The following is a 22,118-nucleotide window of genomic DNA, read 5'->3' as shown; positions in this document are numbered from 1 at the left end:
GAAACGACCGTTTTACGTTTATTTCTACTTATGTGTTTATTGGAAAGATGTTATGGCAATTCTTCTCACCTATTTCGCTAATCCTGTTATTCCCGAAAGCCAGAAGCCTTGAACAGTTTGGCAAGTTGGCCGGCACACTTTCTAAAGTCTGATTTTTGCAATCTATCCACCCGTCATTGTAGCAAGTACACGGCGAACTTACTTGGTTGCACTGGGCCCCACACTCACCCACAGCGGCCCCAGGGAGATTTCCAGCCCCCACCGCGCACCCCGCACACAACAGTAAAACTCCTGTCCACAATTCCATTGGCTATTTACTTCTCTATAGCCTGATAAGCTCGTTCTCTGACCTAGTTCGTGTCACAAATGAATCCTCGAAAAAGATCTGTATAACAAACAGGCACAGCCACTATGAGTCACCACCACAGGCCAGAGGGTTCCGAGCACTGGTAAATGCCTTATATGCAGCACGACGCTCCGAACTGACCCATACACTGCATCTCAGTCCTGTCGCGAGGGTAGCAGCAGTTTACCAGCACCCGCTACGTCACAACGGAAATGACGACGCTCATCGTTTAATTGTCGCAGTTCGCGCGATGCGACCAAAAACGTCTTGCATGTGTTGACTATTTACGGGACCGGCGATACTCCTGCGGTCGCGGTATTGGCAAAACGCGCATTTGCTGATTTTAAGTGTTTCCAAATATATTCGCACAAGCCCAAAGCGAAGTTGTTTGTGTGACGGATGATTACAGGCGCCTCGGGATATCCGGCCTTTCGCGTGTGCGCCTGCTTCATTTCAACAACTGCACATTGATAACCTCTGTTTCCGGCATCACGTGTGATCGTAATTGATCAGTACAAAGAAATAATTAATCTCTTTACCATGGTTGAAAGTAAACAAAGTTCTCACCGGAACCATTGCATTTACAGGACAAAATAAAACGATGTGTTTTCGTATACTGTTTTTTTGATTATTTTTTTATGAATAAGTGAATAAATTTAAGAAATGTTGAGTTTTTTTGTAACTATATTTGAGACACACCAGCTGTTGAATTCTTACTGGAACAGCGTACCGGAAAGAATTGTTTTATCGGAACGCATTGTTTCGGCTTACTGTTAGCACTGCTTTCACCACCTGTTGCGCACATAGTCAGAGGTGGCACGTCACCACAAGTTGCTGGATCATGATTGTAACTGCTGTTCTTTCTCCTTAGTGCAAGCGGATGCATGTCCTGTTGTTGCAATTTATATATACTTTCTGTTTGGCTACAAATTTCAAACTCTATCAGAATGCAGGCCTGCAGGTTACGAGAATTGTCGACTTCTATCGCTGCCGGGTTTGGCAGCCTAAGGCAACGCTGTAGCATTTGGCTAATCGGAAGGGTATATCACGTCACTGACGCCGCATGTTTCTTGTAGGGAATGCGTTTATTCTGGTACTAATATATTCTCAGGTCGTATAATTGGAGTTGTCGCATTCCAATTAAAGTTCATTTTTTCGGCTTCTACGTCATCAGACAAAATGAACTTTCTTTCGTTGGAAATCTACCACGGAAACTCTTTGAGCAATGATAATGACAGAAAATCGGTGCCCACGTCCGCAGATATTTACCCAACATTTTTCAATTTGACGCAATTCTGATGCCGTGGTGGCGAATCACTTTGAAGTCAGCGCACACCCAGTGTTGCGGTTCACTGCCCTGCACTTTGTGTAAGCTTTTGTAGTCGGTGTAATGACTGTTATATTTCACCCTTTGGTGGATTTCTATGGCGCCCTAATTTTGGCAAGTCACAGTTAGTCTGAGTTATGCAAAATACAAATAAATCCTATATGTGCAAAAAGAACCATATATTCATAAAGAGAAAGGTGTACACACTGTTTCGACTTGGAAGGTCTCATCAGTGCAGTTGGTGACTTGGGTCCGGGCTAGCGTTTAAACTGGCAGGCACAAGTAAATCCAGTTGACAAAATTGACACTGATGTTTGCGAAATGTTAAACAGTTGCATTGAACTAAATTTTACTCCAGATATTGGAGTGCTTTGATTTAAGGAGTCTAACTGGTAAACAGCAAACCAATATGTGAAATGTAATCCACGAAATAACGTGTAGTTTTTTTATTTCGAAACCCGGACACACAAAAATTCCACAATTGTACTTTTGAGTGCAGACGTCAGTCGAAACCGAACGAAACCGCAACTCAGACATACAAGGCACACTCGCCACAACCCTGCAAGAAACCCGACGGCTTGAAGATTTGATCGAGGCGCAGCGCAGAGAACTGGAATCCATGCGAACCCAAGCGTCTCTAGCGGAAACGCGCCACACTGCGGCCATCCGCAAGCTAGAGGCAGAGCACAAGATCGACGCGGAACGTCAGGTACGGACATTTTATTGATATGTTTATTGAATCACCGTGGAAAGCAAACGTGGCATTCTTGCAGAGGTCACGTGTTAAAATATACTACACAATCTTCCATCAAAACAAATTGTCGCCATGGTTACAAAAAGTAGCAATGCTGTTCAGTATAAAGCATGTATCATTGGATATAGCTGAATTGCTTTGCTCAACCTGCAGCTGAGATGTCATGAACTTTTTCATAAAAAAAAACACACACAACAAAGCTTCACAGACTATAAATATAATTTTATTTTGTAGCGCAGATCTGGATAAGGAATACAGAGAGGTATCATATCTGAGTAACAAATGTATTGTCACCAACAAAGCTTCACTATTTAGAATTTGTTACAGTATGACAAGCAATAGGGAAAACTTAGTGGTGTGTTAGAACTCCACAGTGAACAGTAAGCAAGTCAAAGTACCGGTCAGTGTTTCACTTTCTTTTGCACTATTTCAGTAATGTATAAAATACCTAAGGCTGGTTTGGAACCCAACGTCTTTGCTTTGTCAATAAAACACTGTTGAAATAAAATGCTTGACAGTTCAGCCTTAAGGCAGGTCTTCACCACAGGCATGCGGAACAAATGAGGCTCGACTGCAGTAAAAACATCCACACCCTTTCGCAGTAATACATTGTACATCCAAGTACCTGGGTGGTTTTGTGGGCTTAGTTGTGTCCCAGACAGGATATTGACCAGGTCTGACTGGTATGCACAGATGCTGTCATGCACGTCATGTGACCAGTACCCAGTAAACTTTTCGTGGGTCTTTTTGTTGATGTTTTTAGGCTTTCCAGGTGGCATGCCTCTCTCAATAATGTCAGGGTCATATTGTTCGAAGGCGACGGGAAAATAAACTCGGGCACTGGGCTCTGCTATTGCTCTGCAGTGAACTAGAAATTGACGTGAGAACTCTTTTTCTTCGTTCACTGCCACCACAAGGTCTCTGGGATAAGCAGATTTCATGATGCCATGATATATTCCCTTCAAATAGTTGTACTGACCTAAAGAATGTTAGCAGAGTTATTTAAAATCCACGTACAGTTTAAAGGCACAATATAAACTTATAGCATGGGTTTCTTACAAGACAAAAAATATTTAACTGGGATTAAGTCTATTACGTAAGCTTTGCTGCAGCTTACCTTCAATTTCTATGGTCTTGATAACATTTTTCACATTGCTTTTTTCTGCTATTTTGTTCAGAAGTGCTTTTGCCATTTTCCGTTCATCAACTTGGGTTCCAGTGAATAACACAAATATGAGTTCAATCTGATTGTCCTGACTTTCTTTGTTGTAAGAATCCAGAAATTTCTCGACATTTGTTGAAGCCTGAAAAAAAGTACTGTCTATCATTATTTTCCTTTACTGTGTTAAAGTAAGAAAGGCATTTGTTTATGATGTAGTTTGTATTTAATTATGTCAATCAATTATCATAAAACACTGTTGTATTGTTTTTTTATATCCACAATTTTGGAAATACTTACAAATGAGATTGGGACGATAATTTTCATTTTGCTTTGAATTTCTCTACGCACAGAAACACTCTTTGAATTGTCTATGTTCTCAAATGGGTGAACCAATCTCACTCGAAACGTCCTTTCGTACACAGACTTGGTGCTATTGATTGAGGTTGGCCTGACAATCAAGTCAAGCATGTAATCGGTACCTCTTAGAGAGTCTGTTCTTAAGTAGCCATTTTTAAGTGAAACAAGTGCCCAAGAATGCCCCAGCATGTTGTTAGCATTAATATAATCCAAGCCAACTTGGGAAACAGCTTTCATGTCCTCGTGCCACTGACCATTCAGCACAATTTTAGGCTCTTCATTGATGATGTCATACACATGATTTTCATCAAAATAGAGCCACCTGTTCACTTCATACATGCCTCTGGGTTTGTAGGCAGGTAAGGCACCTGTAGGCACAGATCCTGTAACACTGCTGGGCAGGCATTTTGGGCAGACTTCTTGCTGACAAGGTGGACAGTTGGCGTTTTCTTGACCAAGGGAAAGGTCTTTTTTACTTGTCAGTCGTGTGGTGCTGGCAATCTGTTCATACACAATTCGACTGAAGAACCCAAGCAGTATGCCTCCCACAATGCGGGGTATATTTGGGTTCTTCCATTTTGCCACTTTCATTCTTCCTTTCGAAATTCCAGCACAGAACAACCCATATTCAGTCTTACAGCTTACACAACTGCTTCATACGACCTATCATAATCTTCAACAGCAACTATACAAAAAAATTCCCAATAAATTGGTCCAATAAGCCTTGATATTATACTTAAAACTGATCATCAAGTCACGTTCAAGTTAGCAATTTGGTGCATGTACAATAATAAATGACGCTCTGCTGTTAAAACCTCAATATGCGAAATTTATAGTCTAACAAACCGTAAAGCTTCACCCGTTGCTACCGACCAAACACAACTCACGTGTGCTGTATACTACTGCGACTGAAGAGAGTGAATTTACCTAAAGGAGAAGCACACTCTCTTCGTGCACGCACACACAAAGGCGCACGCGCGCGCCTTAAAACCGATCGCGTTAATGGAATCACGCCGGTTGCCTGCAGCTGACTGAAGTCTTGACCGTTAATTTAAAATTCCCTACCATTTATTTGCTTAGTGAAGAGCCTCAATTGACCAAAACTGTACAATTTACTCACACGCCTTGAACGCCTGTATCTACGTTTCGCGGATGCCTTTATAACTCGCGACTCAACCACCCGATTTCAGAGTGCGCGACACTTTCATCTAGAACACTTGAATTCGAGTAGCTTCAACAGTCACGGAGAAACCCAGGCTTATCGATATTTAATGTATGGCCGTTTGCCCAATGCATCAATTTCAAGCAGAGTTTATAACTAGGATTCTTTCCACTTCATAAGCATCGCACCGTGATCGCCTCTTTGGCGCCTATTTTGCCCTCTGGAAGTTTACCTCCACGTGTTGTTTGTCAGTAGAGTTAAAATAACGACAAACAATGCAACGCGATTCGTCGCTTCCACAAACCGTCTTTGCGGCTTGGGAGTGTTTTCAAAAAGAAAACACCTTGGCGCCTTTTGGTCGCGATCCTGATTTTAACGCGGTTGAGTCTATAGCGAAATAACCAGATCACTCCTATAACGTTTTCTCTGCGGTGGAAGCACGTTAGTTGTTGTTGAAACTGTGCTTGGCGACTGACCAAACATATGTGAGCATCCAAATAGAATATTCTACACAGTTATCATGATACAGGTATATTGTTGGTTTCGTATTATTTTAACGATAAAATCAATTCAAAATTTACAACCCTCGCTGAAATTGACATGACGATTTACTACAGCCTTTATTTTCAATGTCTATTTTATATTTGCTTGGATTTACATCGCAAACATTTTGGCTCCTTGCAAAACGTTGTACCAGCATCTGGTACAAGTAGGCACAACTACAAAATCGATTCGCACAGTTTCGGCCACAACAAAAAACGTTGATCTTATCCCTTCAACAGATTACTGAAAAGATGTCGCGTGTTCACGAAGAAGCCCAAAAGAATGAGAATTCAATACGGGAGACACACAAAAAGCAGGTAAGACTGGACAAGTAATTGAATTCCTATTATTCCGTTCGTTCAGGCTTGGTTGAAAGCTCACAAAAACAGTGTAAATCGCTTTTCTATGTTCCAATCTCCGTTCTTGTAAGTTTCTTTGTGTGTTGATAGAGATTGCGAAACTGCGCTGTCTGGCAATTAGTTTATCATTGTTTTTACCGCTATGCGAAGACACAAGTCCGTTACGTTTTTGCATTTTAACATTTTATGAGCTCGTAAAAGAGACGTTAGCTGTTGTTACCAGGAACAGGGTCCAATATGCCATTGTATAATGCATTATTCTCATACCGTTGACGGTATTTTCCGTATCACAATTGTGAAACCGAAAGCTTGGCTTCCTTTAGGGCAATTTAACTTTCGGTAAGGAAGAATGTAAGTGTGGTGGTTGGATTACGACGTTGAAGGATTTTGGAACCACAGAACTAGAACATTGCTATGGGTTAAAGTTGGACTTTACCGAGAAAATTCCGGAATACTCGAACAACTTAAAAAATTATAGATTACGTTTTATCAAAATGTGTTTTTCCCATCGGAAACGGAAACACACATGTTTATAAAACTTTCACCACTCGTCACAAAATTTCCTTGAACCTTTTTGCAGGTGCTCGAATTCATCGAGAGCCACAAACGCGAGATCGAAGCCCAGTGTCAGCGCTACGAAGACGAACTGCAGAAACGCGACGCGTCAATGAAGAAGAAGATTGCTGATATGGAACGCCAATATGACGAGAAGTAACTTTACATGCGGTTGCGAAACCCCCGTCCATATCCTGCTTCTTTGGCAGTTAGCTAAAAGCGGTTGGCGGCCGGTCGGGACTTTTTGTTAACGCAGATGGCATCTCCTTGTGATTAAAGGGTTTTAAATATCTGTACCGTCTGCAATGCGTAATATGGTTGATACGGGTAAGTGGTTGTTTTAACCGCCTGTGTGTAAACGCCGTCGCCTTTCTTAAACGCGAAGGAAGTGGAAAATCACTGTTATGGGTATGACGTGCTTTATGCATTATATCTTTTTGCTTTACGGGCAAATACATTCCGTGCAATTAGCGTTCAGGATGTTTTGTTTGTAATGCTCATTTCGTTAAAACCAACATCGTTAAAAACGCCCCGGGGCGGTAACGATCACCAGTTGCACTGCAATTCCTTTTTGTAAACAAAGAAATTATGAACCTTCTTTTAGCATTTTTAGGGAAAACCAACTCGGTCTCAAAATTAGGTTTACCCGAAAATTGCCACTCTTTTTTTGCAGACTGAGGAGCAAAGGGGACAACGTCCGTCACGTGATGATGTCGAAAATGCAAAATCTTCTTCAAGCTCATTACAACGAAACGCTACAGGTTGGTGTACATTCTGTGCATTCTTCAGGATTACTGCCCGAGGGCTTCAAACAGCAAGGGCGTTTTTGTTTTTTTGACCAACCTTTGAACAGGCAATTTCCGTCCGTATAGTTATGTTGGCATGCCGGTTACGACGCTTGTACGATGCACCTGTTTTAATGGTAGATACACACACTAAGTTCCGTTGTGTGCACAGGAGGTTGTGTATGGGACCTACGGTTACCGAATGTTTCACAAAGTTCAGGTTTATGAACAAATCAAAAAAGTACCAACATACCACGCATCGCCAAAACTGCAAGTTCACCTAAGAAACATTGCGACTAATCTGCGATTGTTTGCCCGCGTTTTCAACATTTGTGCGCAGTTTTGTATCGTGTCCGCGACTTTTCACGTTAAAAAGCGTCCTAAACATACTCATTCCCTCAACCAACTTTCCGTTATATCACAAAACGTCGCATTTTGCCGGTTGTAGGTCGTGGGCACTGCGACGGGTGGAACACCGCGAAGGGATCTCACCAACCCGACTTCCAGTCTACGTCGCACTGGTGACGTCACGACCTTCTCTAACTTCGACAACGCAGCGGCCGATCAGTCGACATTCCCCGATATGGTATATTGTTTATCAGTCAATTGCAACCATCGGCCCGTTTAGCACTTATTAGCTCTCGATGGGTAGATGGCCGTATGTGTTTGCAGTAACGACTGGTTATTGGCGATTTAACCATGTTTGTTCTGTCCTTGTGTAGCTTTACAGCTTGCGAAACTCGCAGATGAGTGTTTACCCAAGTGCACCTAGCTTTGCTCAAGAATCGGAACCGGCGGCGTTGCAAAGGTTGGTGCCATAAAAATACGCAACAACAGCAATATTCCTGTTAACCTAATGCGAGTCCAGCAACTGCATTTTAAGTAAACAGTTTTTTTTTATTTTGTTTGTCGTCAAGAACGCAGTTGACAAAACTCATTTCGTTTTTTTATGACATCATGTATGTCAACCTGTGCTTGAATCTGAAGTGTAGATTACAAATAAGGCTGTAAGAAATTAGTGTTTGTTGGATACTTGAACATATTTCAAGTGGTTCCATACCCACGCCTTAACTACGTATTGAGATTTCAAGCAAACACGTGCGCAATGAAAAAATCACGAGATGAAACTCCAGTCTGTTACCACAAAACAGAAAAAAATAGATATTTACATAGTATTACGACAGTGCGAGCCAGATTCCCTTAAATCAATGAAAACGTCCTGGATTGGTTTGGTTAAACAGAAAACTATTAAACCCCCAGGGACTCTACAACACCGTAGTGGCGCGACACGAATGACGCGTCAAAAAGTTTTACTGTACATTAACGGCACGAATTGCTTTTAAGTTTTTACCGCATTTCTCATAACATCTATAATACCATTGAGTAACAACGTTGAATATCCGGGTACACTGCGACATAGTCAATGTTGAAACAAAATGTAGCCTACTATGCAGCTGGGACACCCTCAAATTGGGCGTCGCGGCATTGCAGGCGTTATGCGAATTCGTTTCTAAAACTTTCTTTGCTCAACTTTTTCCAATATCTGCAATTTCATGAAAAATTTTGTAAAAACTGGGTATGCCAGAACAAATCCGCTGTTTTTGTGACGTTTTGCTACTGGAATTTTTATAGACATCGAATGTAATACCGATCTATCTTTATTTTATAACCAACATAACCTCAAACCTCCGGTAAACTTCTGCAAAGCCGTAAATGCGCTCGACCTCCCAAAGTGCTTCACCCTCTTTACCACTTCCGCCAATTAAACACTTCACCGCTTCTCCCATCGCTCAATGCCCACTCTGCCCTTTTGCAGGACTCTGACCAGTGACCCAAGGACATTCGCACCTGTTTCAAACTTCTCGAACGCCAGATACCAACAGTCAAACGAGCACTACAACACGCAGACCAACGGGTTTGTGCCTTTGCAGACGGCTACGCGAGGTACACACTTTGGCTATACACGTATCATACGTGATAATCACAACTTCCACTTGTTATTAGACGCGGCCCACGCACTAGAAGTTATGGACGACGAGGCCGACGGATTGGCCAACCTCTCGCTCATAAGCAGCATCAGTCATGGGTATGAAACAACGCTTTGAATGTTTGTAGGGAAACGCGCGACTTGCGTTGTTACGAAGTTCGCGGCTTAACTGTGCATACTCTCCTGTGTGAGCCGGGTTACCAGAATCTGCTGTTATGTTATCAATGCATTCCCCGGTTTCCGTGTTTGTTTTGCGTTTCGCCAAAACAGACGTCAGAGTTTGTGCCATCGGCCCGTCTGCCATGCAAACGACACAGGTGTTTCTACTTCACGCGGATCTTTGCGTTTTGACCCTTGCATCATCGATCCGCGGGCGGCTGTATGTTTAGAGAGCAATCATATCAAAGCAGAGTCGCATTTTTTTGGAAACGTAAAATTAAGGATTGCCCCTTAAGCCACAAACCGCAACATTTCAACGCGAAAAGAAATTCCTGTTAACCTTGAACTGTGCAACCACAATACCGAGATTATAAGGTGTCAGTAAGGCAGTATATGTGTGTATAAACACATCTGCTGGTGGCGAAATGAATGAAATCCATGACACACCCGACTGAAAATTTTCTGAAATGTAAACTTTGGGCGCCCATCCCTTAACACCTAAACACGTTTCGCGAAAATCACTGTCACGACAGCGTGAAAATCCCTTACCGTGTGCTTCTCTTTACAGCACCATAGCCAGCAGCGTCCAACAAGGTTTCCAAAGTCAACAGGAGGCGGTGGTGACAGCGGCACAGTTGTTGGCCGCATCCCGGTCGGAGATGGAACATGCGACGAATTTCCCCGTATCTGTTGTTGCTCAAGCCAACGCACCGAGGTACAGGGGTGGTAATGGTGGTTGCTGCTTTGTTCGTTTTTATTTCAGGTCTCAGTGAAATGCCTTCCCAAACTCACGTTTATTAACCTTTATCTTATTTTGGCTGAGAATTCACTAAAACCCGCGACGCATCAATACTGTCCGTCGGGTGTTTTTGTTGTTCAAAATCACAAATATCAGCAGGTCCGCTATGCACTGGCATGCTTATCTTGTGCGATAATGCGGCACTCTGTTTCTATCGGTAGTATATAGTCGATGTTGACTTTAGCATGCATGTTAGACTCGCCCCATAGAAGCGGAAAAACGCAGTTTTATACTTTTCCTTTGACATTTATTGCGTGTTGTGAGTCGAAAGCACTTTTATTATGATTACGAACGGCGAATAAATAGTGGTTTAAGATGGTTGTCGGTCAAATAGCGGTTGATGTAAATTTTCAGTGAAATTCCGCATATATTTAAACCTCCGGGACAAGTTCTAGGTGTTTGCCCCAATTTCGGGGGTTTGGGTCAAATCTGCGAACGGAGTTATTTGTGTGTGAAACGCTTCACGGGTAAGAGCCTTATTCAAGCGCAGCAAGGACCTTATTTGTATCAAAACATACCCGTTAGACGCGGTTGCAACAGGCAATGCGGAACATAACGAACACAAGAATTAACATTCCAAAAGTTTCCATGTAGATTTGCTCAGGTTGTTCAACACTTTACCTGATTGTTAAAAGGTATTCGTCGTTCGGGCACTTTTTAAAATATATTGGCCTAATATTTTACTTTATTCACACTTATTACTGAAATTAAACCCGCGATGGTCATAATCCCTTAACTCGAGTGGCAATCATCCCCTGCTATCGAATCACCCCGCTCGGTTTATTTATGACAAATATGTTTGTAGTTTGGCGTAATTAAGTGATTGTTCTTCTAATGTATAACATATTTATTGATAATTCGGCAGTATATACGCTGCACGATATAGAGAAGTGCCATCTTCGAAATTTGCGTGTTGCTTACTCGGCGGATAAATATTGACTCATGGACTTCATTGACATTAAACACGTTGCTGCCAATTACTTCCAAAGAAATCAAAGCGTTCTTCCACAAGAAAACTGTTTGATACGACCAAGTCATACATCCAAACCCGTATGACAGATCTCACATTCCCCTGCATAGAAGGCCATCAACGATGGACGGAGGTTGTTTGTGTTTGTATCACTTCCCATTAAAACCCGTCATTCAACTCTTTTCACATGCCATTGTCCAGCTTATTGTCCCAAAAATTTCTTCAGCACAAGGAAGGCACACTTGTTTGAATCAACCCTGAGCCTACAACCTCATTCACATCCCATTGTTTGGCGACCTGGCATGCATGTGTTTATGTTTCAGTCGCTTGGCGTTGAGCGAAGATAAGCCGACGCCACTCAAGAATCCGAATTCAGACACACGGGACTTGCAGCTACAGCGCTACATACATATGGTAATATAGGAATGTCGTGTTTGCAAAATACGCGCAAAAACTTTATCAAGGGTATAGTTAAGCAATATGCGGGTGGACTGAATTAAACAGCTTCCGTGTTCAATCAGTTAGATTTGGCGGTTCAGCCTCAAAAACTCTAAATTGGAAAACTTTCCAAGGTGCAGTGGCATTCGGATACGGATCTTGCACCCGCTGATTTGTCAATGTTGCACCCTCGATTCGCCAGTTTCAACTTGACAAATTTGCACAACGCAGTATGGGGAATTATGAACAACGTGGTGGCAAAGATACCCCTAACCTTGCTTGTTTGCCGGTCGGCAATATACCATGTTCTTGCGGTTTAGTTAATATATCGCTTTTACCTTCTCAGTAAAACATTTACCTGTAAATGAACAACCTGAACAAAAACCTCAGTGCTTGGTTATCAGCATGCCAACCAAAGATAACTTCCCAAACCCAGTTGTTATGCAGAATATTAAGCTAGTTTGGATCAGTTCAGTTGGTTGATATTTTGCAGAACCTGATGATGCTTTTGGGCGAAATATATTTTTCCAAATATCAACCAACTGATCTGTCTGCATTATCGCTGTGTTGAAAATACCATAGAAATACACTTCCTAAACCCTTAAGTTTATTTTACCCATTCAAGTTTTAAAATAAAAGTGCCTGTAATTTATAATTTGAGATACAAAGCGTCCAAATATCGTGATTACAGCTTAGGTTTTTGTATCACTACAAACGTGGACTTTTTTTACAATCCTGCAGCTCCTCGAGAGACCGCCGGGAGATCCCCTTAACGCCTCTAAGATGAGTGAGAAGGAAGTCCAATATCCGCACAAGGAGGAAGAAAATAAAGAAAATCACACGATGTCCGGATCCACTCAACCACCTCCAACCTCTCACGCCCTGTTGCAACTCTTCCATCAGAATGCTCAAGGTGCGAAAAAAGAGTATTCCACGGCCACAAAACAAGAACCATTGATTTAAAACCCGGCAGGCCTGGAAAAGGTTGTGTTTTACACGGGCTTTGATTTAATTTTTCACATTTAAATATGCTTATAATGGAGATGACGGCCGATATATTTTCCACCACTTCAGTAATGCGTTTGTTATATCATCCCAGCGTCGCCAGATCTGCTCCCAGTGAAACAAGTCAACTCAGGCATAACTGTGAGGCCGGCCGCTCTGTCAGTGAACAAGTGAGTCCTTTGTTTATTTTCTCCTCACGTTATATCTCGTTCTCCGGCGGAAATCCAACCATGCCGTAGCGCAACAAATCACAGATAATTCAGTCGGAATTGGCGCTTGTTCGTTGAAGCTTAAAGATGGGTTGCGTTCAAATACACACCGCATGGATGCGTCGGACATGGCAAAGCTGTGATGGTGCGCTGGTTGTGTACAGTATACTGTATGTGTTTAAGTGCTTCTGCTTTTGTATTTCTGTTTCCCTTACGTTCCCTGAAAATTAAAATCATATCATGTCCTGCGCTAAATCATTTTTAAAATTACGTGGAAATGTAACGGATGGCAGTTGTTTATTTTAAAATCCGCGCAGTAACGCACAACACGTAACACGCGCGTATAACGTTTGACAAACCTGGTACATCGCAAATATCACACTGCCTCATGGTCGCGACTTTGTGGTCGGTCTGCATTAATATATGGATAAATTTGCCCCGTGTTTCGATTTCAAAAGACATTTTCATCACAAAGTTCAAGGGGTTATTCCAAGTTTAATAAAGTTCAACGAGGTATTCCAAGTGTAACCACCGTAAAGTATTTTATTCCGCTACCTTATCGGACCCCTTTTCCCTCGAGATGAATTTGCCGCCTACGCAGGTTCAGTTATTGCGTAAACTTACCGCATCAACGTTGCCTGATATATTGTGACTTCCGTTTTCCTGTTTGTACCGTTTCAAAAGCGTAACATGCTGTCAAAAAAATGTACGTTTTAAAGAAAACCATTAGTCCATCGCCATTTTATATTCCTTTTGAAGCAAACCACGGCATTCGTAAACCTGCGAGTAAAAATTAAAGGATTTATTTTGCTCCGCTGAGCACGGAGAGTTCTGACCACAATAATGCCTGGTTAGGTTTGCCGACAAACCACCTTATACCATAATAAACTCAGCTTATTCCATTGCGCGAACTTTTCTGTATCTTTTAGGTCGCCTGGATTCCGTGTTCCCAAAGCGAAGAGCATGCCCCAGGCGAGCAAACGACCAAAACAGAACGTTCGCTTCGCTCAGCAAGTCGAGACTACCGTCGCAGCCGTGCCTTTGGAGAATGCGGCGCCAATTCAAATTACACCAGCGCCAACAGGAGTTTTCAGTCCTGCCCAGGTAGATGAAACGAGCTTGGCATGTTTGTTTTAAAACGGCAAGTTGAGGCTACTGGAGTGCTGTTTGTGAAAATTCGTTTTGTTAATTCCGCCCACTTGGCAACAGTAAAGAGGTTTGCGCGCGATTGGCGATAGTATTTGTCTGTTTAGTTTCGGTGTTGTTTATTTACTACATACTTAATTAGCAATCACGAGCATAACTATAAATTAACCTATTAATAAAATAAAAGCTGTGCACCCTTTCCAATCCACCAGGTAGTTGCCCAATTGCGGTTATTTGAGTTGTGGGGTGTGGAAGGTAGCTCTTGCGCGCTCCCAGCGGAAATTTTGATGCGTGATATTGATCAAGCGAGCAAATGGACGGAAAAATAAAGGACAATGTTCAAACGCTGACGCCGTTTACCCTACCTTATTGTTTGTCGTTTCAATTTGAAACAAATACTACAGGCGGCGGGTCAAGCTTATTTTCGTTCACACTGCCGTGCTACCCGCACTTTAACGCATCCACTACTTTCCCAGATGGGTGAGATCTCACGGATGCTGGGACTCTACACCACAAGCGACACACCGACTGGCGAAACCAAGATAGCCGCCGAGCAACTTCTCAACTACTTGCGCGACCAACAGGCACCAGTCGTTGTGAAAGTGAGTTCGCTTGCGTCATCTGGCGTAGTTTCTTGGTATCGTGCGATTCAGTGCGGTTGAATTAGTGGTTATGACATACTGATGCTTGGGTATAGAATAGCACCGGCTTGTCATGTAAAAGTTTTGCCTTTCGAAGAATGACTTCGAATTTTCTGTCAAACAAACCTTTTTGTTTTCACAACATAAACTTTGGTTTTTAACTTTTTGGTATATTGAAGGCGTTTCATAAATTGCTGAACACTAAATTTGTGAGGTCAGTGGGGCGTTGCTTGCAAACTCGTTACTGTAGTTGTTGTCCCCCCCCTACAAAATACCTTCACCACCAACTAGATTTTCAATTATTGTTTTCACTTGGTAAAACAAAAATATGAGTTTGGTCACTGTACTAATGGAGATAGGCTTATCAACAAGCATGCGAAGATTGCCGAAATTACCCTGACACATGCAAGTGTGTCGAACAGTCCAAGGTTGAATGAAATAAATGTAATTCGATTGGAAAGGCCCTCATGATGAACCGTTTAAAAGTCGCAAACGTTTACTTGACCATTTCTTCTGCACACCTACGTCAAGAGCTGACTTAGTGGACAAAATAAATTGTCTTATTAATATTGTTAAACTGAAACAAAAATATGTTTGTGTGCCATGTTGCCAAACGCAAATTTCCCGCGACTGTGACATTACGACAATCTACTTGCAACTGCAACAGCCATGTTTACTAAACGCCTCGTTTTCTTCTTTAACCGCTCCGTAGATTTTCGATCGATTTTACAATCTTCTCTTATCTATCGAGCAGAGTTCGGTGCAACCGTCTGTGACCTCGAGTCCGATGAACTCCCGAAAGCAGCAAAACAAACAACAACAACAGGCATGTATTTATTTGTTTAACTTCGTGCAAACAGGAAAGCGGCATGCAAAACACACACGAAAATAGATCATTTGTCGGTCGATGAGGCACCACCATCAGCTGATACGTCATGCGCGCAATTTTTAATTAACCTTTCTGCAAAGATCACTGCAACATTTTTCAAACTGTTTGTCAAGTTTTTCTTTGGGATTTTTTCTAGCATCGACATGGATTTCGGTGGTGAAACAAGTGTTTATTCATTTTCAGGTTTCTGCATTCAGGGAAACGTCAGGGGGCAAGGGTGGACTAATCCCCAATTCTTCTCCAACAAAACCTCTTCCAGCGTGGCGCTGAAAGCTAGGTTTCTGTAATATAAAGCGGATGTTGTATCAAAAAGTCGATAATATTTTCTCGTATATTTTTGCTGCTACTTTTAAGTCACTTTGGCGGCGGTAACGTAACGTGTGCTGTCTCTTAGGTTGCTGTCGCATTTCGTTCAAAGTGTCTATTGCTTTACAAGTGTTTTTCTTACCAGAGACCCTACTAGTATTTTTCTACTTCGCCGCATTAAATATCTCAGTACGTTTTTCTTTCACCGTGTTGTTTCCAGCTATAGTTTCCCAATAAAACGTACGCGAGGAAACTTACCGCGCTACTTTCAGCTCAACTCGACCACAATTTCTTCACCCGCTGTTGGCGTGCAGTTTCGATGCTGCGGTCCTCGGTTTCGTGTCTAGCGAAAATAAGCCAAGTTCCGCAATTTAATGCAATATAAGCAACTAGATGGTGTGCCAATAGATTATTTTATGATAGAAATTCTCGAATGACCAGACTGCATAGGTTTTTGGTGTGCTGCGTAATATAGAAACTATCAAATGATAAGATTTTGCTGGAAGTCAACCAATTTACTAATATATGAACTGGGTTTCCACTAACACGTTACCCGGATAAGAAACGTAAACAACTTGATCTTAACCATAGTTATAACGTTATGAAACTTACACTACAACGAAACAGACGGAGCGGCTTTGTATAGAAAGGGCGAAATACATCATCAGTGATGATATACAAAGTAATGTAACATATTCCTTGTGCTAAGAAAAGGTATTCGCTTATAACCGTTCCAACACAATAGGCCTGCGTCATGTTGATCGTTTGAGGACCTGCAAGTAGATAAAAAAAATGTAAAGGAGTAAGTAATGTTATTTATAAATTACCTACATAAATAAAATAATATATTTTTAAATTGTTTGCTCATGGGATTTAAGAATGGCTCTTTCGGGTACAATGTCCGGAGCTAAGTTGTCAATTGTTTTTTTCCACTCGATCTACTTTTTCATTCAACATCAGCTATGTTTAAATGTTAACAAAGCACACCTGTTGCTGTCGCCAGGGAAATAACCAAAAACGGGACGACTGTGGTGAGCGTGAAAGATACAAAACACATTGTGGCGGAATACAATGACCAGGTATCCCTTATTCTGCGCAGTAGACTTGGTCTATAGTGAACGGGTGTAAAAAAGGTGGCTTCATCCTCATCCGCACCCAGCCACGGTTTCGACCAATGCCTAAGCCCGGCGAAATCTGCAAAATATATTTTAAACATGGGAAAGGCAGTGAGGGTAATGGAAAGGGCAACTTATTGCAAATAGAATGTGAGGGTCGAAAACTTGAAGAAACAGATTATTTATGTACATAATTGGAAAAAGAGATTGACACCAGTTGTCAGTCGATGTTTTTTGGGACGTCTTTGAGTTCTAAATTGTTTTTGAAAAACACATATGTCCTCTTGAAATGTATGACCTTCATCCCGACAAACGTTTGTTTAATTCGACTATGAAACTAAAACCCGTGTTACATATGCGCATTTGAAACCCCAAGCAAACAAAGTCAACTATTGTATGAAATGTGAAAGCCGCCTTTGCGATCGAGTATCTCTTTGTCTTTTCCAACAACCATTCTCTGCCTACCTCGACCTAAGGCAAACCCGCCCCCGCCGCTCAGCAGAAACTCGTTTGCGTCGGATTCAGAGTTGGCCATGGAGTCTCGGGTGCCGCCGTGGCCAGACTTGCTTTTGTGAGGATGACACACAGAGTTGTTGCGGCTCCGCAGTGGTTCCGGCGCCACCACCCCACTAAGTAGTTCCTGTTTGCGAGCTTTGGATCGCTTAAAATCCTTCGAACATAAAAGAAAGGTATTGATTAAGTTTTACAGGCCTGTTGTGTGCTTAGGGAGCAAAGGCGGCGTCTCTTCCGCCTCATTTATAATTTAAACCAATTTTAGACACATATTTGCTGTCTCTTGTGCATATGTTGGCGTGTTCCAGACTTTTCCTCTCTCCCAGAGGTGGTTGAACAGAAACACAGGCCAACCTTCCATTAAATACAGAACAGACCCAACCTTTAGACAATACACTGAATCCCTATTACCGTTTTAACTTTTTAGTGCAGGAATTTACAACTACTGTTAACTTTATGAGCCCATTTCTTTCAACATCTCTAAACTCTAATGTGTCAAAGGTAGACTTTGAACTGCGCATTACTTATGGATGCGTTCAAATCTACCCAATGCTCAGTTACCAAACTTCAAAATGTCGGATAGCTATGAAATAAAATAAGGCTAGTTACTTATTCGGGACGTGGAATCCACTATAAAATCACATGCGAGAAATCGTGGCATAAAATTTTCAAACACTTTGGCGAAGAGCACTTGCCAGTAGAAAATTCCCCATTCTTTAGAAAAAGGTTACTTACAATTTGCAAAGCGGTGCAAAGCAACCCAATCGTCAGAGAATAAACCACGATCATTCCGCCCAGCAGAAGGCACTTCTGGACGCCGGGCATGCGGTAAACGGGAAAAAGCACTCCTGTAGTTTGAAGCAATCCCAGTCGCTCGTTGGTCTCCAGGGACTCGGAAGTTACGCTCAGGCCAATGACGAGACAGACTGTCCACACGGACGCGATGAGCACCCATGCGATTTTCGGTGGAAGCAAATCCCCCGTGTGATATCTATAAAAGGGGAGAGAGTATAACCATAGAGCAAGTATAAACGCCATTTTCAACCTCTTTACTTTTATTACTATGATTATATCGCATTGCTGCTATGTACACATATAGGCTCAAGACAAATAAAGAGGTAACGGGTGTTGTGGCATAAAGCTTTGCTCTGTGGTTGAGGAACGTCAATAAACAATCTTCTTTAACACTCGATTTGAAACTAGCAGTCGAATTTGAAAATGTAAAGCCATGACCTTTCTATTGTAGCTATGTCATATTCTTAGAAATGACTTTTCTTGCAACCATTGACCCTTTCTCAATGCAGAAAGTTTTATCGCGTTACAAAAACACAGAAACGCTCAACCCGTCATCGGAGTTAATGAAAATAACAAAAAGGCGAGATAGCGTCGCAAAACGAAGTGCGCGCGTTATCTGCGCATCGCAGTGTGCCTGCGGCGGCAGGTCGGTAAAAGCTTGGTTACCAACACCAGGCTACAAAGAATACGAACGCCAGTAACACTAGTCAAAGACCTGGACTCAAATACCACTTTATGTGGTTTCGAGTGGGCGACAGCGGAAAACCTGCTGCGCTGCGCAACAGCCATTGTTCTTACCTGAAGGGTCGTGAAATTACTTGATGACGGTCGAGACAAATGACTAGCATATGCATGAAACAAGCCGCCAGGCAAGTCACATAAACCACGTTGAAGACGAACGCGACCTGTAAACAATCGATTCAGATTTAGAATGGTCGAGGCATTTCGGCATTTGGCTTTGACCGAAATGTGATTTCCTCTGGGAGTGGTCTTTGCGTTCAGGTCCTGCGCTTGGTTAACGTTAACCGCTATCTTATGCCCAGTCCCTGCTATTTTCGCAGGCACGAAGCTCAACGAGCCGACATATGTGGTTTTTGATTAAAAACGCTGAAGAAAGCAATGAGTTGTATTGAATTTCAGGGTCACTAATCCATCAAATTATGGTGTGCCGTTTCGCAATACTGGAATTCAACTTCCGCAATTACGTGTCGTGTTCGGTGAAGCGAGGGAGAAATTTGTGGAATTACTGACAATTTTTCAAATGAACTCTTTTCAATGGAGTAAGCTTATGACTTCCAGGATCACCCCACTATTTTCGTTAATGTATGTTGCATTTGCATTGTCTTTCCATTATGCACACATATGTGCACAGATTACTACTAATGGAAAGGAATAAAGTCCCCAGGGCAATTGTAATCCATTACGTACAAGTACATATATGCTTTGATTACTTTCGTTGCTACACCAACGCAATCCCGCACTTTTAACGTATAAAAACATGTAATTGTAGTTTTACGCGTCATAAAAATGAAACCCACCGGATGAAGCGCATTTGCTTTAGCGTCCAATTTCACTTGCTCAGGAAATTCGCCCGAAACCATGGGAAGCAAGTTCCAGAGGCCGTATGACGCCATTCCCGCCGTAAGGACGGTATCTTTTATGGCCATGGAGCCCCTGACCCGAAAAAAGAAAACATATGTTACGAGGGCTCCTTAAGTCGTAATTTGTCTGGTTCAGTGTCGCTAAGACCCAGATCTGAGCCGAAAATTGAGCGTTCATCGATTTTTGGTCCAGAACTAATAAAATTTACATACCTCCCTACCCGAAGGCCCCTTGGTAAATTGTACACCAATAAAAATTCGTGCGCATATGCAACTAAGTGCAAACTTGTAGCAGAAATAGTTGTGTCCCAAGGCACACATTAGTTGTTCCGATAACCTAGTAGCGTATATACAGAAATCACTGTGATGTTTGAATTATCTTTATTCAATTAATATCATCACTTCAAACTTTACTAAGTTTCCTGTGGCATGTTTGTGTAAAACGTCTGACACATTTCTCGAGGCTTGCAAACAATTACCATCAGCCGAAACTAAACATCCAAGAAGCAGAAATCTTACTTGAAGAGCCAGGTAGACTTTTGCAGCTTCGGTGTGGAGAGCATGACAATCGCACACCAGGCATTGGCACATGCGTTCAACACTGTCAGCAAAAGTAATACAGCAATTGCTACGATGGCTGAAGTCCTCCCACCCTCAGCGTGTTGAGAAAATATACTCCAGCAAGTATCAGCACTGGCAGTTTCTGAGACTTGTTCGCTTGTTGCATTCGTCACATTCATCGCTTCGGCCAACCCAGGCGCTCTTCGCATTTGCGAAGTGACGAGTGCCTGCAGTTAGTAGCAAGGCAGGGCAATACGTCGCACAGCGTCGCCGAGTAACAAACGTGCCCTTGGGTAATTCACCAATAAAGATTAGGCGACCTACTCAACTGCTCGAAGCGCAATGCGCGTCCACATAAAATGCAAAAAAAATTCAGTATCGATTCGATTTTCTGTGCAATCAATCAATGTACAGAGTTAAGCACTTTCCAAAGCCCGACCGATTTGGAAACTTGGACCGCAAAACTCATGGGTTAGCGATCATATTTTTAGAACCCACTTTTTCCCTGTTACGCAGTTGGTTAAATGAGTGAAAAGCCTCGAACCTGCGCAACATTACTTGTTAATATTTAATGTCCGTGCAAGCTTAAATAAAAACAAGGTTACAGAAGTCACGCTGCGCATCTTTAAAAGCCGACAAGGAAAGTAACGGGGGGTCGCTTTTAGCGCTTCGACCTTTCCCGAAAGCCGACCAGACGATAAGGACCATGTCGGCAACTTCGAAGAGCTTCCCTCTTTCTTGCGACCTAACCTGGTTAACCTTAACTCACCCTACCGTTCCACAAATAGACGTTTTACATTTGCTACTGTGGAAATTGCACTTAAGCTCAGAATTACTTGTCGTCACCAACAATCAAACACACAGGGAACAGTGAACAAAAACATATTGCAGACGACCAGCTTAAAAACCATCCCGCTGCACACATGCCAAAACACGCTGTCAACTCAATATGCGCGATGAGCTTGGCACAAAAATTAAAATTTTATAAGGCGCTGACAGCAAAGTGTTCCTCAGCATACGGGCTGTTATGAAAGGGCGACCCTATGTAAACCTTGAAATTGTTCTCGTCGACATGCTGCCCCCCACAACAGAAGCCGCTGTTGTAAATGTTTAAATCCAAAACCCTTAAACTCGCTGTAAATGTTGAACTACAGTGCAAACGATTGGATGTTCAATTTACTCTCCACTAGATATCACCTTGTTCATGCGCACTGGCAAACTTTCACTTGGACCTCGTAAGATTTTACCTTGTTTAGTAACGTACACACTGTCAGGCTTCACTGAACCGCTGTGCCTTCATTTCTTGCGGCGGCTCTGCGCCTCTGGCCTGATTTCTGGCACTTATTTCGGTCACTGGAGACCAAATGCCGACAACTTTTCCTCAAGTGTTAACGCTCATCGCACAACAAATGAAAGCCTATTGGTCATTAGCAAACAGCAAACGATTGTAGGACTTTTCGACAATTTCTCTGTCACAGAAAGCAAGGTTAACAGGAATTAAAAATTACCAGGATCAATTTTGCAACATTACTCACTTGGTGCCGATAACTGACTAAGACGTGCTTTAACTGAAGACAAAAGGTACTCCATCATTCTCGAATTACTGTCGAATGAAACAACTTGCGTATTCCCTT

General features: G+C 42.3%; 4 protein-coding genes across 5 annotated transcripts in view; 1 reads left to right on the top strand and 3 right to left on the bottom strand.

The window, feature by feature from the left end:
- Positions 1-883, bottom strand: part of LOC145901428 (uncharacterized) — a 3,775-nt gene extending 2,892 nt beyond the window's left edge. For both annotated transcript variants that reach the window (XM_082989105.1, XM_082989104.1), the window contains exon 1: positions 70-883. In XM_082989105.1, coding sequence (XP_082845231.1) covers positions 70-307 — 238 coding nt within the window. In that variant the 5' untranslated portion in view covers positions 308-883. The remainder of the gene's footprint in view (positions 1-69) is intronic.
- The window catches only part of LOC145901425 (uncharacterized), a 22,739-nt gene extending 6,592 nt beyond the window's left edge, over positions 1-16,147 (top strand). Inside the window, exons 11-26 of the mRNA XM_082989102.1 lie at positions 2,173-2,382; positions 5,891-5,968; positions 6,591-6,721; positions 7,239-7,326; positions 7,799-7,936; positions 8,073-8,158; positions 9,167-9,294; positions 9,355-9,436; positions 10,065-10,211; positions 11,589-11,679; positions 12,445-12,616; positions 12,803-12,878; positions 13,847-14,021; positions 14,540-14,665; positions 15,459-15,530; positions 15,777-16,147. Of these exons, the coding sequence (XP_082845228.1) occupies positions 2,173-2,382; positions 5,891-5,968; positions 6,591-6,721; positions 7,239-7,326; positions 7,799-7,936; positions 8,073-8,158; positions 9,167-9,294; positions 9,355-9,436; positions 10,065-10,211; positions 11,589-11,679; positions 12,445-12,616; positions 12,803-12,878; positions 13,847-14,021; positions 14,540-14,665; positions 15,459-15,530; positions 15,777-15,863 (1,887 nt within the window). The 3' untranslated portion in view covers positions 15,864-16,147. The remainder of the gene's footprint in view (positions 1-2,172; positions 2,383-5,890; positions 5,969-6,590; positions 6,722-7,238; positions 7,327-7,798; positions 7,937-8,072; positions 8,159-9,166; positions 9,295-9,354; positions 9,437-10,064; positions 10,212-11,588; positions 11,680-12,444; positions 12,617-12,802; positions 12,879-13,846; positions 14,022-14,539; positions 14,666-15,458; positions 15,531-15,776) is intronic.
- LOC145902643 (chondroitin sulfate N-acetylgalactosaminyltransferase 2-like) lies at positions 2,635-4,841 on the bottom strand. Its single transcript, XM_082990690.1, has 3 exons — positions 3,887-4,841; positions 3,545-3,731; positions 2,635-3,406 (listed from the first exon to the last, which is right to left on the bottom strand). Exons 1-3 carry the CDS (start codon positions 4,535-4,537, stop codon positions 2,829-2,831), a joined length of 1,416 nt encoding a protein of 471 aa, XP_082846816.1. The 5' UTR covers positions 4,538-4,841; the 3' UTR covers positions 2,635-2,828.
- LOC145901426 (uncharacterized) lies at positions 15,538-22,118 on the bottom strand. The gene is made up of 9 exons (XM_082989103.1): positions 20,443-22,118; positions 19,861-19,996; positions 19,121-19,227; positions 18,263-18,518; positions 17,480-17,684; positions 16,887-17,093; positions 16,512-16,672; positions 16,158-16,242; positions 15,538-15,874 (listed from the first exon to the last, which is right to left on the bottom strand). The coding sequence occupies exons 1-8, from the start codon at positions 20,691-20,693 to the stop codon at positions 16,168-16,170; spliced, it is 1,398 nt and encodes a 465-aa protein (XP_082845229.1). The 5' UTR covers positions 20,694-22,118; the 3' UTR covers positions 15,538-15,874; positions 16,158-16,167.

Source organism: Ascidia mentula, chromosome 5, assembly GCF_947561715.1.
Source record: "Ascidia mentula chromosome 5, kaAscMent1.1, whole genome shotgun sequence".
NCBI lineage: Eukaryota > Metazoa > Chordata > Ascidiacea > Phlebobranchia > Ascidiidae > Ascidia > Ascidia mentula.
The sequence above is the reverse complement of the archived record's forward strand: the minus strand, read 5'-3'. Positions and strand labels throughout refer to the sequence as shown.

Bases quoted from the DNA above. Each gene is read 5' to 3' on its own strand.
- LOC145902643 (XM_082990690.1), bottom strand. From the start codon at position 4,537: ATGAAAGTGGCAAAATGGAAGAACCCAAATATACCCCGCATTGTGGGA. The intron at 3,732-3,886 runs GTAAGTATTTCC...ACTTTTTTTCAG, and splicing joins TTATCGTCCCAATCTCATTT to GCTTCAACAAATGTCGAGAA. The intron at 3,407-3,544 runs GTAAGCTGCAGC...AACATTCTTTAG, and splicing joins CAAGACCATAGAAATTGAAG to GTCAGTACAACTATTTGAAG.
- LOC145901426 (XM_082989103.1), bottom strand. From the start codon at position 20,693: ATGCGAAGAGCGCCTGGGTTGGCCGAAGCGATGAATGTGACGAATGCA. The intron at 19,997-20,442 runs GTAAGATTTCTG...TTTTCGGGTCAG, and splicing joins AAGTCTACCTGGCTCTTCAA to GGGCTCCATGGCCATAAAAG. The intron at 19,228-19,860 runs GTGGGTTTCATT...GATTGTTTACAG, and splicing joins AAGCAAATGCGCTTCATCCG to GTCGCGTTCGTCTTCAACGT.